At 39.3% G+C, this 18,736-nt stretch overlaps 1 protein-coding gene across 1 annotated transcript in view; it reads left to right on the plus strand.

Moving 5' to 3' along the window:
• Positions 1 to 3,067: 3,067 nt before the first annotated feature.
• Positions 3,068 to 18,736, plus strand: part of CABCOCO1 (ciliary associated calcium binding coiled-coil 1) — a gene marked incomplete at both ends in the record, with an annotated part of 53,626 nt that continues 37,957 nt past the window's right edge. Inside the window, 4 exons of the mRNA XM_082308579.1 lie at positions 3,068 to 3,085; positions 10,005 to 10,117; positions 13,021 to 13,190; positions 16,366 to 16,510. Of these exons, the coding sequence (XP_082164705.1) occupies positions 3,068 to 3,085; positions 10,005 to 10,117; positions 13,021 to 13,190; positions 16,366 to 16,510 (446 nt within the window). The remainder of the gene's footprint in view (positions 3,086 to 10,004; positions 10,118 to 13,020; positions 13,191 to 16,365; positions 16,511 to 18,736) is intronic.

The raw sequence follows: 18,736 nt of genomic DNA on the forward strand, positions 1-18,736 counted from the left end.
GAAAATCCGAGGACCTGATGAAAATTGAGGAAAGCAACCAGCTGTTCATCCAGCCCCTGCCAGGGCTGAGTGTAAGTGGGCCACACAGTTATCTTTAACAGGTTAGAGGTGGCCCAGGCACCATGAGGTGAAGAGCTTCAATCAAAGATGGAAAGAAGAAGAGGAAAGTGTTCCCTCTGAGATACTCATGTGCTGGGTGATACAGGCCTTGGCAAAACAACCTCAGAAACCTGAACTCTGGTTGCTTCTCAGGTAAGTAGAAGAGCATTTATTGTGTAACTCTGCGTAAGGCGAGATTTTCCAGATGGTCTGTTTAAATTACACATGCTGGAACCGACGCTTTCGGGGAACCTTTGCATCCAACACAGCTACATCAGTGGAGAAGAGGGAGCTCTGTAGCAGGAGGTATTCTTCTCCTCTGACCTGGAGTCTCTGTGACCATTAGCAATCACAGAAAATCTGCCGTGGTTACCTGTAGTAGGAAAGGACTAGATCATAGTTTTAAGATCACTAGTTCTGTGTTGCACTTTGTTCTGCGTTTGAAGGAAATTAAAAAGCTGCCTTACACACTCACATGTGCATACAAATGCGGGGTTTGTAAACATGAAGGATCCACGTGAAATTAGAAGGAATGGCTTAACGCTACTGTTGAATCATGTTTCTTGGTACCTTTTTTCTATCTAACCTTTCTGACACTGACTATCTAAAAATTTAAATTGAAAAGTAGGCGGGTTAGGAGCTCAGTACTGGAAATGTGGGCTGAGCTTCAATCAGTGCTCAGCTTCAATCGACCTGCTCAGTGCAGGTTTTGTGTAAGAAAGAATACAGTCCTTTGATATTAAGGAAGAGAAATGGAATCAGCTCCTTCTAAGGGCTTTGAACCTCCGTGTCTTTCACATTGAAAATGTTCATGGAAGTCGGTGGGCGTTTTCAGTACCAGAGGAATGCAGGGTTAAGTTCAAAATCTACCTGTTACCGACTAGATAACGTCAGAATGAATGTATACAATGTTATATTGCATCCAAATATCACATTTAATTCCCCAGTTTTTACACCTTGCTGCATGCGGTGCTTGCAGCTCTGAATAATGTTCTTATTTGGTTAGATTTATATACACAGTAAAAGGGGAAGTAACTGCAGCTGTACTGCTGTCAGCTACAGAGCATGGCACAAATTGTAGGAATTCACAGTGTGGGCTCTACACAGAGCTAAGCAATTCTTTAAAATACTATGAATAATTCTACAAAACACTGCAGGATCCAGCTCTCTGAACCTCATTCAGACAGATTTCTGACTCCTTTTGGAAGCGCGATCGGTGTAGGTGTGTCAGTGAGGGTCAGGGTGTTTGAGCAGGAAGAGGAGTTACGTACATGTTGAATCTCAAACTATAAATCGGAATGTTAGTGGGTAATGGGCAGGTTCTCGTCTCTTGTGACCCAGCTAAGACACAGGTACTGTACTTAGTGGTTTGCACATTTTAAGAAACTGATGATGACAACCTTCAGAGAGTGGCAAACTGCTCAGGAACAGTAGCAGACCTTGAAACAGCTGCAGAAATCCCAGGAGGTCCTTGCTTTATGTGGGGCACCGCAAAGAAATTGTTTTGTCATACCAGCTCCCTCAGCACATCAATAAACTTTGCAAAATAAGTTAGCTTTTTCTTTGTTCTCATTACTGTTCACTCACCAAATGCTTGCATTTTACTTGATCTTGCAGGTAAGTGCTATTACTCTGAATTGTTGCTGCTGCTGTGAGTCTGCATGCAACACAAATCTGACAGAGAAAATGTTTCAGCATAGGTTAGTTTATTAGCCTTCCAAGGTTAAAAAAGAATGAAAAAAGAATAGGACAAAGAGGAGAAACAAGAAATACTGATGCATATCGTAATCAAAATGCAGTTCAGTCTCTAAGTCTTCTTCCGCTTACTATAGTTCGTAAATTATTCCTAAATTGTACCTAAAATATGAACATTTAAGTCCAGATGCTTAGCTGGAGTAACTCTGTATCCCTCCATTGGTCCCAACAGATGAGCTGATTTACACCTGCTGACATCTGAGCTATAGTAATTGGTGTTGACATTCTTGGACTGTATTTAGGTTTAGGTATTTAGTTCAAACATGGTTTTCAAGAAGCTGAAAACGTTGGGATGTTGTTAGGGTAACTGCAGGGATAACTGCATGATGCTATCCTTATAACTGTTATTCAGACAATGCTTACAGCAGTTACTGGCACTATTTGGATTAGGAAAACTGTAAGATCTGAATTAAAACGGGCATGGAAACATTGCTTCATGGTGCGTGATGTTCCTATACCGTTGCCTCATGAAGTCTCTCCACACAGGCCTTGAGGCAGCAGTCACTGGATCGGGACGGCAGACGGGGCATTGGCCCGAGGCGGCACAGCCCTCGGCGCGCAGCAGCGCCGCAGACCTGCTCTGCCGCCTTCTCGGCGGGACTGGTCTTCTCACAGCCCCCGTGGCACTGTTTTTAAGTACGCCACGTCCTTACGCTCCTGCGCCCTCCTGACAACCAGCACCCGCGGTGTTTGCGGCGAGCTGCGCAGTTCACTGACGCCGGTGTGACAGTGACTGGTTGGACACGAGGCAAAGAACGGAGAGGATCGGGTGGAGCCATTAGGCAGGCGGATGCCTCCTCAGGCAGGCTCCTTTCCGAGCGGCACCCCACGGGGCAGCTGGGGGACCTGTAACCTGCGTGCTGGGCAGGGGCCGTGAAGGCAGCTCACCTCGGCCCTGCCTGCCCCAAGGCCCACGGACAGTGCTGGGCTACTCTCAAGGCCTCCGCCACAGAGGCCCGCCAGCCTCCTGCTCCCGAGCCACCGCCGCTGTGACAGTGCTGCAGGCGGACACCCTACGAGGGGAAAGGCCACCCGCGGCCCGCCATGAGCCCACGAGGGAGCGCTGAGGTGACTCCGCCGGGGCGCCAAGATGGCGCCGGGGCAGGGTGAGGGCAGGCGCCCGGCCCCCGCGGGGCGGAGCTCCGCGCCCCGCCAGCCGCCCGGACCCCGCCCCTCGTTCCCAGGGCGACGGCGACGCCGAGCCGCGGGCAACATGGCGGCGCCGGGGCAGGTACTCCCTCCGCGGCCGCTCTGCCGCGGCGCGCCTGGGCTTCTGCCCGGGCTTCTGCTCGCCCCCCGGGCGCTTCGCCGGCGTCGGCTCACCCCGCGGGACCGGGCGGGGTGTGAGGGGCCGCGGCGCTGGCGCCGCCGAGGCGGCGTGCTGCGGGGGCAGGGCTGGGGCGGCGGAGCCCGCGCCCTCCCCCCGGCGGTGCCCCGCCGCTTTCGCCCCCGCTCTTTTTTCTTAATAAATTATTTTAACTGTCTTCGCTAAGCTTCAGAGAAGGTAAAAAGTTAGCGGGGTGTTAAAAACGCTGCGTGGGTATACATACCTGTGTAGCCTTCGTCCCCGAGAGCGTAAGGGAGAGGCCGCCGCCCGCCCCGGCGGGGCCGTTCCTCCGCCGGGAGCCCGCGGGGGCCTCGCCGGCGCAGGCCCGCCCGGCCCGGCCCGGCCCGGCCCGCCTCGCTGCCCACCCGCAGCCGGGGAGCTCCTCACCGCCTTCCGCGCCTCCCGCCGCGCTCCCCAGTGTTCAGTCGGTTCCAGAGTCTGGTTTGTAAGCGTATGGCTCTTTCTTGGCCTGTTCGCGGTGGTAGGAGTCTCCCCATTTCTGATGGCTGAGGGAAAGGCGTACGGTTTCCTTTCAGAGAGCACCGAGGGGGTGGAAGCAAGCTCGCACCTTGCTTCCAGCAACATCACGGTTGTATTTCTCACCTTTCATTGCTTTAGGTAGCCAGAGTGCTCTAGAGGATTTCACAAATCCATGTCGTTCTCCTTAATATTTGCTTTTTTCCTTGTCTTCGGCCTCCTCCTTTTTTTTTTTTTTTTGCATTGCAATTTTTGAGTTGGTTGACAGAGGTGTGATTTCTGACAGTCAGGCAACTCATCACGTGCTGCACATCAAGAGAAATATAAGAAAACAAGTTATTCCTCCCAAGAACGTATGAGGTGTTGCGTCAGCTCAGAATTTCACCCTTGAGCCTGTCTAGATGGTTGTAGCTACTAAGAGATAATTTTCTTCTGGTTGAACTGCTTTGTTGTCTTAGGTGGCCGAGAAGTTACTGTGACTGTCATGGAGTGATTAACCACTTTCAGCCAGCGTAATGGTTGCATCCGTTGGCGCAAAGCTACCCTCGTGATTGTCGGTACAAAAGCTTAACGTTTAGGTTTCCTTAAATAAATAAATCCTCTTCCATGTGAAATGTATTATTACGTATTCTAAATGCTTTATGAAAAATATATGCATCTTTCGCAGTATTCTCTGTTAGTGTTCGCTGTAAATATTTTGGCAGTTGGAACAGCGTAACACTGGGGTAATGCAGTCAGTTGGATCATAGTAAAAGGAAACAAGGTGTACTGTATGGGAAACGACAGGCTGTCAAAAATGCATTGTACATCCATTTGAAATGTACCACTGAAATTTTCGTCATTTTTACTTTGTGGCTTTATAAAAGGAATCTTTAGAGGAATTCAGTGAACCTTTTTTCCCCACGTATTTTCTGTTCCTTATGTATTGAACTTTGTTCTATGCACGATAGCTTACCTTTGTGATATTTCCTACTATCGTTTATGATTTATTTTTATTGTAAACTATGGAATTGTGGGGTTTTATAAATTAAATTGTATAGTCTCCAGTTTTGGCTGAAGCTAGCTTTGCATGGTCTATATGTAAGCTGTAGGGAACGCTCTATTCTGCCGCTATTTTTGTTATATTGTTTCTTAGATCTTGAGATCATTCCTTTTGATTTAAATTGAATATTTTTACAATTGTTCAGACTTGTAATTACTTTCAGCAGAAAGCATATTAGAAAATCTGAATCCTGATCTTAGCATGTCTTGCTGCTGCTTTATTTTTAACAACGTTTTTTCCAATAAGTAGTCTGCAGCTGTGAAAACATCAATAAAGTTTAACGTCACAATACATTTGATCGTCCATAAATCTTGACGTTTGGACTGTATGAAATTTTTTAAACATATTTTGTTATTAAAAGGATACTATTAGCATCTGTTGTTTGTAACGGTCCTCTGAAAGTTTTCCTTCCATATAGATTTTATTTTTTTGCATTTGACAGACTTGCGTATTTCTCTTTTGAATGTAGCTGAAATTAGTGTTACTATTTTTATTTCCTTATTTGTTTGACAACAAAAGAAATGTTTTGACTAAAAATAGTAACTATTGATTTTAACTTCCCATGGTGGGAGCGGACAAGTGGGGCTTTTTTAAAACAAACAGGAACAGTGAGTGCATTTCTGTTTCTGCCTTAACTATTTATGTAGACAGCTTCAAGATTTTCTGCTTCTGCTGAAGTATTTGACAGCTTGATAACAAAATGTGTATAATAATACAAATAACAGCCTGTGTTGCTGGTGTGTTTTTTTTTTTTTATTCCCATTTTGATTAAAGTTGTAACTGATATGCAACACACTTTCAGGGTACATCTGTACTGCTGTCAGCAGTATGGCTCAGACAGAGGTAGCTGAGCTAGCTTTAAATGGACTAGCTCAGGTGCTGGAAACTATCTAGCTGTAGCAGCAGAGTTTAGTCCAGTCTAATTTCCCTGATGAAGCAAGGACAGGAGGATCGTGGGTTCCGTACAATTCAGGTATTTGCTATCATTTAAGAGAGCTGGTAAGCTATTCCTTTGTGAGTATATTTTTGAAAGTCATGATTTTGCAAAGTGTGGTGCTGTATTGTCAAACAAATGCGAATAGGTAACATCTTCAGCCACTGCAGAGGGCTCACCCCAAAGGACAAACTTATTTTCCTTCAGGAACGCTGGTGCTAATTTCCATTGTTGTGTTTCAAGGTTTTGCCACTCTGGAAAGGCCCTCACCAAAACTGCAGATAGTGGGGCATTTTTTCTAGCCAGGGATGACTCACTTGGGGTTTGGGTTTTTGAGAGAGTGTTCTTCCCCAGCCCCACCAAACACAGAGGTTTTTTGCAACTTGCTATTTAACTATATCACTCTTCTGTTAATATTTTCTGCTCTGTGGTCGTTTGTGAACATTGGCCGAGAGATTCAAGGAAGATCTTATTCTTTTGTTTTAGAATATCTGATTTGGTATTTTGATTTGATGCTGTTGACAAGGAGTGCCCAAAGCGTTTGGAGTAATGTATTGAACAGCTAGAAATATATTATACATTCAGAACAGCTAAAAATTCTTTGAAGGAAAACAAAACAGCAACAAATAATTCTCTAATAGTAGTCTGTATTTCAATAGGTTAAGTCTACTGCTGGGAGTATTGGGAGAATTGGTTTGGTTTTTTTTTTTTTCCATAACACATGAGGATAGTGTTACCAGAATTAACTCACCTTGGATTACCTTCGTCAGTCACTACAGTTAATAGTAAAATGAACAGTAAATTCTTTGACATCAGTCAACACATATATAAAATAACTTCTCTTGGAATTTTCAGTGGTGGCTAAGGACAGCAATCAAAAGACAAAACAGTATTCAGTCAAAATAATGATAAGATTTTAGTCGTGTGTGTGAGTAGGTTCTGCCCAAACAGAAACTTCCTACAAATATGGCATTGTTCAAGCATTTCATGGACTTTCACTATGTTTTTAAATTACAGAAACATTGATAATTTTAAAAATTAATTTTCTAAATTAGGTACTTTCTCTCCTGTAGTTCCTCGTTGGTCATTTGGAACAGTATTTCTTATTAACTGATAGTGGTGCCACAAATCCATCCTTATCATGAGCAGTAGCAAAGATAGTAATACACTGGTGAGGGATGTTGCCTCTGGGAATATCGTTATAGACACTAGGTGATGAAACGGTGAAATGGGAAGCGTTCACCTTGCCGTGTAAACTGTCGGATTTTGATGTGCAGGTTGCAAATGCTTATCTGTGATACTGAGTTACAACAGCTTGAATATATCTTAAGTTTAAACTGCAAACTTTAGTTGGTTAAAGAATATGTTTCTAATGCTAGAGAAACTTTAAATGTGTTGAAAGAGATTATAGGTGACTGAGTGCAAGGCACCTGGAGTGATTTTTAAATAAATTTTTGTAATCTTATATAGCTTATATATTGCTATAATATAACACTACGTACTAAGACTTCAGCAAATTTTCCCAGAGGTCCTTCTTGCTGTTTCCAATTCAGAGAACGAGGTGAGCCTTAGCATCAGCATGTTAAGTGTGCTGGGCCTGGCGATATGATGTGGGTTAGAAAGTTTCATACTGTAGTAAGCCAGGTACATACTGGAAGCAGGAGAAAATTCCTTTTTGGACAAGCTTTTTCTGATGTGATGGTTGTTGCCTGATACCTTTCAAGAAGCGGTGAGGAATTAGTTTGGATAACATTCTTGGGAGTTAAGGTAAAAAGTTGCTTTCCAGAACGTTCAGCTTTTTGCCTACTAACCTGTTCCTTGGAGCATGAGATGTAAACAGTGGGAGGAAAAAAAGACTTTTGACGGACCTCTATTTCCAGGGCTGCTGCAGTGATCTTGAATGGTGGAGGGAGGGTTGTGCAGGTAGTTGAGAGCGTTATGGGAGGGTCTTTGTTCTTACTCACACCTGGCCTGTAACCACAGAGGAGAAGCTGGAAGATAGCTTGATGAGAACAAAAACACCATGCCTTGAACTTTCTTATGCTTTTCTTTCTGATTCAGTGCTAAATTCCTCATGCTATCTGGGGTGATACCTGTAAAATGTTAACATTTTGCCTTATAAAGAAGTATGGTCAGTAAGGGGTTGACTGACTGGTAGTATGCCATCTATATAATGGTGCAAAAATACATAGTAAAATACCTTATGTATTGGACATCGTGAGAGAGAGAGATGAACTGGTATTAATTCAGTTTCCAAGACATGAATATCAGTTATTATTTTAATTCAGCTCTCACTACTTCTAAACAATCTCTTGTTCAAGAAGTTTCTAACACCACTGGTCACTTCAGGAAAGCATTCATATTTTTCCTAATTATTCAAAAATATCTTTCAATGATTGTATAATATTAGCATGTTGAGCTATTAATTTTTTTTTTTTTCCTAGCTAGGGCATGCGGCGTCAATTATATCAACATTACTGACTGTAGCAGTACTTCTTTTTGTACTGCATGCATTATTGCTAATAAAAACAAAAGCGAACTAATGTCATGCTCCTAAATATGTGAAGGAAGCCTTCATTTACTTCATTCCTGTTGTTCCAATGAGACATTGTATCTGAGTCTAACTCCTTTACGGTTGGAAACAATAATTTTTCATATTAAAGTACATGTGAAAGTACTCTACTACTTAATTGGAGGAAAAACCCTAATCCGTCCACTAAATGTTCTTTGTTGCTCTCACTTTTGTTTCATCAGTCTTGAATGTTGTAATTCAGCTGGTCCCGAGATTTTAAGTATATCTTGCAGTTTAGCAGCAGCAGGGGGAGTACTGTAGCTTTATTTGGGGTCTTTCCTTGACCAATGCTAGCGTTAGTTGATTATTAGCCCAGAACAATGCTGTTCAGGCTCAAAAATCAGTTTATGTTAGGAAATCTTCCACTTTCTCTCTAGGTGAGCTAGAAACATTATTCTGCAAGCTTTGCCTTGATGCACTTCTGTAAAGCCCAGGTCCAACAGATGTAGAAGTGTACCTGCTACGGGTAAATGATGATCAGGTTTTACTCAGCCTTTTTTGTCTCCCGGTGCAGAAGCAGGTCAGGCCAATTAGACTCGCAGTCATGAGGCTGGCAGGGATCTTTGGGACACGAGCTGGTTCGGCCGCCTGCTCAGAGCTGGGCCAGCACTGAATGCAGACCAGGGCTTTGCCCAGATCAGTCTTGAAAACCTGCAAGGATGGAGATTCTTGCACCTTTCTGGGTAACCTATTCTAATGCTTAATTATCTTCACAGGGAAATATTTTTCCTTATGCTGTCCTATGCTAATATATTATAGGTCCCTTCCACCTGAAATATTCTATTCTATTCTATTCTATTCTATTCTATTCTATTCTATTCTATTCTATTCTATTCTATTCTATTCTATTCTATTCTATTCTATTCTATTCTATTCTATTCTAAATTCTATTCTATTCTATGACCGTTGTCCCTTGTTCCCCTGCCATGCACCTCTGTCAAGTCTTGCTCATCTCACATTTTATAATGTGCTTTGACACCTCCGTTTGTTGCCTACATATTCTAGTGTAAATCAGGGGTTTTTTTCTACTGTTTTATTTATTTCATAGATTTCTTATTGAAGTCTCTGGTCGAATGTTTTTGGTCAGTGACACACACTATATAAAATACCACGAAATGTTCCTATTTTTTGTAAGACCATTGCATTGTTGGTTCCTACTCAGTTTGTTATCCCCTATAACATGTACATCCTGGTATCTCCTATAAGGAACTGCCTTCTGTATTACAAATATACAGACCTTCCCTGAAACATTACTGTCAGATCCTTGTATGTGTATCATTGCAGCAAACATCTTGGACTTTTTTTTGGTCAGGGAAGGAGTCAGTGTAGACAGTAAATTTGAAAATGCAATCCAGTACAAGGTGGAGAGCAAATAGCATGGTAATGTATATGTGTACTCATAATATCTTAAACAGAAACTGATTTTAAAATTTAATTACTGTGCAATCTAATATCATACTGGTCAAATCTACATTCGTGGATTTTTTTGCACCTTTATATTTCTATTGTTCTTACTTGCAAGTTAATTTAATCTTGTGCTGCACATAATATGTCACTATGTTCCCACATGAATTTAAGATAAAAATATTATTTTCCATGTATCTGCCTGGCTTTTCTCTAGTGAAAATGCGTTAGGGTATTGTGTTGCTGCCATGTAATTATAGCTGTGGTAGATTTTTGGCATTTGTTGAATTAATCCCTTGCATACTTCCTCAAAATAAAAGTTATTTAGGTAAGTTACTGACATAATAAAATAAACCTTTTAAAATTATATTCCTATATACATATGTGTGTGTAGGAAGAAGACCGAGATCAGGATGCCATAGGTGGAAAGAAGATTATTGATCGAACATTTCTTTCTCTTTCCCAAATTACTGCTTTGTCAGAACAAAATGTAGAAGGAGTTCAAAAGTAAGTGGTAATGATAGCACTGCTAGAACCAATATAATAAAATGAAATAAAAATTATAGACTATTTGTTAGATTTCTTTTGTGATGGTTATGTCATTAGTCTTTAATTTTTCAGTTAAATCATTGATATTTAATATGATTCATGAAAGGTAGGAAGAAATACTGTTGATCTCAGATCCACCTTTTTTACTGTATTTCCTATATCTCTTGATTTTTCTTGGGCTTATTCTTTTTTCCCCACTGATATTTCGCATTGATATGGTTTCTGAGTTTACAATAGTATTAAATACGCTGTAAATGAAATACTAAGATGTAAATAAGAACAGGCCAGTACTGAACTTTTTTTGTAAGTCTCACTTAGTAACTTTTTTGCTCAAACATTTAAGATTCTGTACTGTAATATGAGTTATTGAAAAATCAGAAAGGTTTTGAAAGTTCAGAAAGGGATGGAAAGCTTAAGAAGGTATTAGTAGGTAGCCGTTATGGTGCACTGTGGAAACAGGAGGCAGCCAAAGACTTCTGATGTAAGCCCATCTTGTCTTTCCCGTAGCAACACTCTCCCTTGTTATTAGTGCTTAATAGCAGCTAAATTTAGGAGGCCAGGAGTTCAGTCTGAGACTCTAGACTTATATTTTAAGGATGAGAAGTTCTCAAATTATTTAGGAGCACTTGTGTCCCCTAGCAAATTCTTAGTGAATTGAAAGCCAAAGGGCTGGTCCACTGGACCAGTTTGTGGGGTGTGGGGGAGATGGGAGGGTGTAAAAAAATCCAACCTTGTCCCTCTGAATACATAAACCATTTAATAGAGATTAAAATAGTAGTCCTGAAATATATTCTTTTCCTCCTATTTGTCACTGTTCTGAGGGGAAAAAAGTTCTTTCTGGGATTTTTTTTTTTTTTTTTTTTAAGAAAACTGGAAAGAAAATGTATTCCCATCAAACAATAAAAAAATTTCTTTCATTTACTGTATTCTCTTGCACAATAGCCCTCTTATTGTAGAGGAGGCTGAAGCGTACAACTCACTGGAGACTAAAACATGCTTAATGATGCAATTTATTGTGAAACTTTCTCATTAAGATTAAAAAGAAAAGCATTGAAAGATCGTATGTTTCTTCTTAGTCTCGGCTGATCACATACATATTTATATATATACTGTACAAGTGGAACGTAAAGTATATACTGCATCTGACTGAAAAGAGGATAGTTACAGGCTATTTTTTGCACTCTAAGCAGTTTAGCAGCAGCATTGAAGTTTTGTTTGTTAGTTTACCACAGTGCATCATGTCTATACACAAGAGCAGTTTGAAGGCCACAGCTAAGGTTAGAAAATCGGAACAGATCTGAGAATGTTGATGTCCTGCGTTCCCATCTATCACGGAGTTTTATACTGCTGTCCATCTCTGTAGGACTTGAGCACCTTCCGTGAAGGAAGAAACAGCAATCAGGGTAACCAGGAAATCTAAATGCCCCATCATTTCCCAGTCATTTATAGATACTGTTGTCAATGACATGCGTTACAGAATATTGAAAAGATGAGTACTGGCATTGTTAGCAGCATCAGAGAAAATCTAAATCCCTGAGAAGCTGTGATTATGAAAACACAGAGTTGGCAGAAGCTTCAGAAAGAGAGGATATGGACTGTTTCAAACCTTGGAAAGTTCAACTGGCCACGTTCCACTTCTATTTCAGTACACAGTTAAGTGTTTTTAACCAACTTGCATGTGTACAGCCGTACAAATTTGTCATGCAGAACAAAGGAATATATGTTTTCAACAAAACTGATTGGATTATATGCTTTACTTTGTTAGCTATTGAGGCTTTAATTAAAAAAAGAAACTCATCTTATTTGACAGTGTATCTCTACTGGCTTGGTGAAAACCCTGAAAAACTAATGGCTGCCTATCAGTAGGTCTGAGATTAATGCCCTTCTTAGGAAGAATGAGAAGCGGGAGGGAGGGCGAAGACTTCAGGGGACTAGAAACGGTGAGCACAACTGGCACCTGTATCGTCAGGTATAGTGAAGAAGCCAAGGATTGCTTTAACATAAAACTTAACTACCCAAGACATGGCTGAAGTTGTGCTGGAAGAACTGCAAACTGAAGTCCCAGCCCTGATCCCCTCTCTTCATGTGGAAAAATGTGCACAATTATTATAAAAGACATAACTAATTCTATGTTTGGATAGAGTAGACATAAATGTGTCAGCAACAGCATGGTTTCCTACAAGGGAGTGTATTTTTTCATTACTTCTTCAAGTTAAAGTAAGTGGAAAAATTTCCACAGCATGCCAGTAAAATAAGATGAGGTTCTTCTTAAATGTCTTGACCATTATGAAAGTGGAATTTAAACTTCTAAATATTTTAGGTACTTTCAGTAATTTTATATTATATTATTTACATTAATTTTCAAATGTAATTTTTCTTCAGAGGCTACATGAAAAATAATCTTGAAAGGGAAGCAAGATCTTTTTAGTACTGTAAAACTATCTCAACCAGAGTGAAAGAGTGGTAGTAGAAAGTGGAGACTAATTGTTCCATTTCATCCTACAAACCCCTTCCTGAACAAACACTGATTTTACTCTGGGATTTTCAGTGTATTTCTCTTTGTTTTGTGTAATGCTCTTGTTTTTGTTATTGCATTAATCATATCTTAACATTTAAGTAGTGGCTGTTGAAACCTGTAGGTGTTTGTTTACTTCTGTTGGTTGATATGTCCTCTGATCATAAACATTCATATCTAGAAATTGATGTAGCTAAGTTCCAGGAAGATATATACATATATGTATAGTATAATATAATGTAATAATAGTAAATATTATAGATATAATTACAAGCAGACTAAGTTAAACTTTGGAATCTGTATTTTATTTTTTAATTTCATTATTTTACTCTGCAATTTCTTCTAGAAAGCTGGAAGAATTTCTGAATTTTAAACAATTAAAGACGTCTTTGAAAGAAGCTATTTTGCTAGACTATTATACTGCGGGATTTTGGTGGGCTAAAGAAATGAACTTCAGTCTTATGCAGCTCTCAGGGTTCATGGATCTATTAAATTTCCTGTTGGAGAACCTCAGTGGTAAGTATAATTAAAAATTGTAAAATAAATATCTGAAGTGAAAGGCAAGAATGTTTTCCAGTCACTTTAATAAAGCAATATTTAATTACGAGTAATTGTAAAACAATTTATTTTCCTCTTGAATGTTGGCATCTTATACTTCATACCTGAAAATAATTCTTATTGGCAGACGTTAAACTTTTGTTAGAGAGGACTGTAGTCTTTTTAGCCGAATATCCCTCATTCTTTGTTTGTACGGTATGTGGTACAAAAGGGCCAGGTCCTGAAAAGACCTCGTCTTTGCTATGGTAAAATAAATAATAATTATAGTAGAGTGAGAGCAAGGAGCTCCTAAATTCCAATTCCAGCTGTCTCAGTGACTGACTCCCTGTAGCCCTGGGCACATTTCTCTGCTGTTTGAGATATTCAGTACATCCTGTAGCATTACAGTAGGTGAATTACATTTATTTTATCCTTGGAGGTCAATTCTCAGGCAACTTTCTATATGGCAAATGCTGCACTTCTGGCACAAAATATATTGGTTAACTAAAGACTGGTGAGGGAAGTAAACTGGCATCACTGCCGAAGATGAAAAATGACAATGAAAGGACTGTAGCTCCTGTGGCTATGAGGAAATTTGCAACAAAGCATGTAGCTTGGGTCTGGTGGGAACAAAATAGCCAGAAAAAATGGTAGCAGCATCCTCTAAAACCCGTTTTTCAGAGATCACAAGGCTTACTTAACATTCACTTTGAAGGCGATTATGTCGAGAAAAGTCCATCCCAGAGGAAGAGCGAAAGGACTCAGTGGTTCTATTCAAAGAGCAGATGAATATTTAAAATCAAGCTCATAATAGTTTTTATAGTCTTTCATTGTAATTTAATTCAAGGGCCTTTCTGACTTGGAATTTTGACAGAATATGTACGTGCTTTATGATCATTGGAATTCCAGTTGTCCTTCCTGTCTCCAATGAGAAAGTATCTTAACATATGCTAACTGTATTAATATAACAATGGAGAAGAATGGAAACATGTCAGAAATTAGTTTTATGAGACTGTATGTAATGCATGTGTACTAGACAGGCTGGTAGCACAACCAATTATTAAAGCTGACTGACGTTTTTCAGGAATGTAAGCTTAATTACATAAAGCTTTGCCAAACTTTAACTCTTTAAGCTGAAATTTTCCATGGCGGTGTCTGCCTCTGATTAATTTTTATATATAAAATTACAACTAAAACAGTTCAATGGGCTTGCAGGCAGAGGCTGTGGAAAAAAAAAATGTATTATTTTGTGTCCTTTTTTTTTTTTTTTTTAACAGCTCTAATACCCCTGTGCTTCGAAGTAAAGACATAAGGTTTGGCAAGCAAGTGTTGTGAATTTGCTTTTTGCTGTCCTGTGAAAATCCATTCGGATTTGGCTAAGATACATGGCTTTTAGGGAAAGAAAATGCAGTTTGTAAATGCTTACAGGAGACTTCTTATATTTTTTCACAGCTAAGTTCCCCAAATAATCCATTTTACAAAGTATGCTGTAGCCCAGGGCTGAGATTAATTTCCTTGTAATTACTGTTCTCAGCTGGTGCACGATCCAAGACCAAACATTTCAACTAAGAGCAAAATGCTAATTTCTTCTATATTAATGACCATTTCCTTTCCCTTCCCTACACTGGACCCAAGCGGCCTGCAGAATTAAGCTGATTTGACCATAATAGCAAGAATAGCATGGAGCAGGAAGAATGGATTTAGCGGAGGAGGGTAGTGGAAACTTATTTAAGGCTGGTAAAGGAGAGAGGCAAACTGAGGTTTGGAAACTGGAAGCTTCGGTTGACTGGGAGCCAGGATGAATTACTTACGCGATCTGGTTCATCTTCTATACGTTGAGGATAAAGTGCTCCTTACCTCACAGAAGTACTGTGAGAGCCTTCCTGAGAGAGGTAGTTGGGGCTGAAAATCAGGTGTGCAGAGGAAAGAGAAAATTTGGACTAGCTGGTGACAGAGCTGGGCCTGGGTGTTGTGACTTCTCATGATCTTGTTATGTGTCTTCACTTCCCTACTAACTATGATATTTCTGGTTCTATTGCACTTTCTCATTTACCATGGTTTCCATTCCATTCCATTTTATTTCCTCAACATTCTCTGTATTTCTTTCTTGTTTCTTCCATTATGGTTATTTATATTGTGCTGCCTCTGTTACTGAAAACTGAGGTGAAATTTTCAGGGTTTTGATTGCTGTGCCACTAAAGGGCAAAACTGTAAAGACTAGACTCTTTTAAGTTTCTTAATTTGTTTTCTGTACAAAGAACCAAGGAGCAGATCAGTAGAGAATTAAAACAATAAGGAAAATAAATCTATTTCACCACTGGTGGATATTTCCCCGTTTTCTACTCCAGATTTTTTAGACTTAAAAAGAACAAGTAAATTGTGTTCGAAACTTTTTTTAAACTCCACCATGGTTCTAATGATGGCATGCACTGTACACGAATCAGAAAGATAAATCCTTTCTTTTTAAAGGTTCAGCAAACACTGATATATTTCAGATTTTCCTCTTTATCAAGACAGTTAACAAAAAGAATTTAAATTTTAATTCTAAGCTCTTTTGGCATTTGGTTTTGATTTTCAGGGTAAAAATGTGAAGTAATTATCTATTTTGGGGGGGTGCAAATATGTCTCCAAGTTTGACAATACATGCAGAGTATTATGCATATTCATGTTTAATCAATTATGACTGGAAGCACTTAAAAAAATTGGTTACCCTTTTTAACATCTGTTCCTGTATTACCGGTTTATATTGCAAGGGGCATGGTCAAAACAACAATCTTTTACAATACATAAACAGTAGTAAATTTATTTTAAAGATAAACGTACTATGCATCTCAAATTTACATCCTCTTGTGATTGTGATTATCTCTGCATAAGTAAGAGGCCAAGCTGTAGTATTTTAAACACCCATTATTGTGATCCTTACATTATGAAGGTGGATCAGTGATTTTGTGATGGAATTTTAATGCACATTTTATTGATAAGAATAATGGCAACAGACAAAAATGTTTGACTGCTGTTACATTATGAGCCATGTAGAAACATAAAAAGTAACTTCTTAATCTTCAAGAAGTCTTATAATTAAAATGGGCCAAAAAACCTCACCCCACCCCGTCATGTTTATACTTACTTTTTGTTTTTTGGGATTACTTTGCAGACAAACATATGACCTTAGGAGATAATTTAAAAGAACTTGGAAAAGCAATGGCTGGAATAGGAGAAACTGATTCAGAAAGAAGTGGTGACTTGAATTTCTTCAACATTGAGCAAGCCAAAGCAATCATTGATTACTTGAATATCAGGTATTTATTTCTACAGGATCCATTATTTCTTATTTGAATAATTTAATGTGATGGGAAATCGGCTGATAAAGTAAGTTAAAAGTATTTAATTGGATATGTGCATGCTGTGCCAACATAGGGCAGGCACCAAACTTTAAAACATTAAAATGAAGAGAGAATATGCAAGTGGCAGTAAAGATCTGGCCTCAGATGTCAAAGCCCAGGAAATAGATTTAGACTGGAAGTTTATCAAAATGTAAGATTGTGCTGAAAAGCTTCCTTCTGGATTTTGTTTTGGGTGATAAAATGGAAAGGGGAGAGTAGCGTATAGAGAATATTCTTGGTTTGCTGTTAAAACATTCTATTTTTAGATTCCAGTTTAAGAATATCATAGGTCTTCTCTAGAACTTTAAGTATTTGTCTGGCCTTGATAGCTGTAGTGGACTTTTCAAGTGGTTTAAATTTGTGTACTTAACAGAGTTAAGGCTACGGTCATGTATGATTCACAAAAATGTTGCATTTCAAAGTTAGCAAAAGTTCAGTATCTACACAAAAAGGTTTAATGACTGGTTTCAGCTTTTAAACAGAGACACAGAAAGAGACGCAAACAGCAGTAATTCAGTTATTTATCTGAGAAAAAAAATTAAGGGTCTGATAGCAGCCCATCACACTTCTCCATGTAAAGTCTTAACTGTACAGTAACGTACACAGATATTTCTCCACTGAAATGCCATAGTTAGGACAGTGGCTCTACTCATATACCCCTGTTTCCAGTACATGATGGACAGAATGGTTCCCAAGCTGTTGTATTACCCATGAATGTGAGGGGCAAGGAGATGAAAAATGGAAAAGGTACTATTGTAATATATGCTCATACACTGTACTACATCTGTACTTATCAGCCAATTTTCTGACCTGAATGGTGGTTAGAAGGAGAGATTTTGTGGCAGATGGGCATAAAAAGCAAGTAAGGTCATGACTGATCCGTACATAGAATTGCTGGGAATTTTCTGACTGTTCTTTTGCTAGGTAAAGCTTAATACATCAAAGAGGTTTTTCTTAGAGTGTTTTCTCGGATGCAGAAAAGTATATCCTCCTGAAGCCAGACAAAAATACCAGGACGGCTGATAACTTTCCAGTTTAGGGTACTCAGATTCAGACTGGAGATTTAAACCCATCACAGGTGATTTCTCTTACAATTGGGCTAGAAAGTTTGCCTCTTTCTCCTGCTCTCTCCTATTTTTTTTTGTTTCTTTTTCATGGAAAATAGAAAAAACTTCAGGTTCTTCCCATATGAAATGAGAACATCTCTTTACATCTCAAATTTCTGTAGTCAAGGCAAACCAATGTCCTGCCAAGTACTAGCCCTAAACTAAAAGGAAACTTGGCATTTAAGATGCCTGACTGAACTTCTTTTACTTCTCCCTTCCTGTCTGTGCTTTTTGTATATTTATTTGGAACAAATGTTCCTTCCAAATAGCATATCTATAGCTCTTGTATAAATCATCCATTGAAAGATATCTTCTCCATGAAGTAATTCCTTCACAGTCACAAGAATTTTATCCAAGAGATTAGGTGCTCCATCCTACTAGCACCAAAGTATTAACTGGGCGGGAGTACAATCAAGCCACAAGACTTTTGCGGCAGAATGGTATTTTGGCTACCAAATATACAGTTGTATGTTCAAACTGCTCAATTTATTACAAGTATGTGCTGTTGTAAGGTCATGGATATATACACATACACTGAAATGTGTCATATATGCCCAGTTTATACAATCCATTATTTCAGTCATTTGGATTTTTCGTTTCTAAATAAGAACTGAATCAGCACACTTATGTGGGTGTATTTTGAACTTTATGAACTCAGAAATAGATTGACTAAGTTTTACTACAATTCAAATTAATGTATTACTTCAACATTTTTTCTTATGCTTCACTTTTTTTGTTTAATTTTAAATGATAGGCCTATAGCTTTTCTTTCTACTCAGGATAGTATGACATATTTTAGTTCAGATCACATTTTTACAGATGAGCTATAAACCCAAGGGATTTATAAAGGAAATGAGGACACGTGCTTAACCACATTGGCACAAACTGTGCAGCAACTATAATGACACCTTCAGGTTTGGTGGAAGGTGACAGTTATCATCTTTTTATCTTGTCTCCTTGGGCAAACACACATCAACATAGCTCTTGACATTTTCTTTCAGGAAGCAGTGGAGCTAGGAAAATATGTCATTGTTAA

This window comes from Platalea leucorodia (genome assembly GCF_965183815.1).
Source record: "Platalea leucorodia genome assembly, chromosome: 4".
Lineage (NCBI taxonomy): Eukaryota > Metazoa > Chordata > Aves > Pelecaniformes > Threskiornithidae > Platalea > Platalea leucorodia.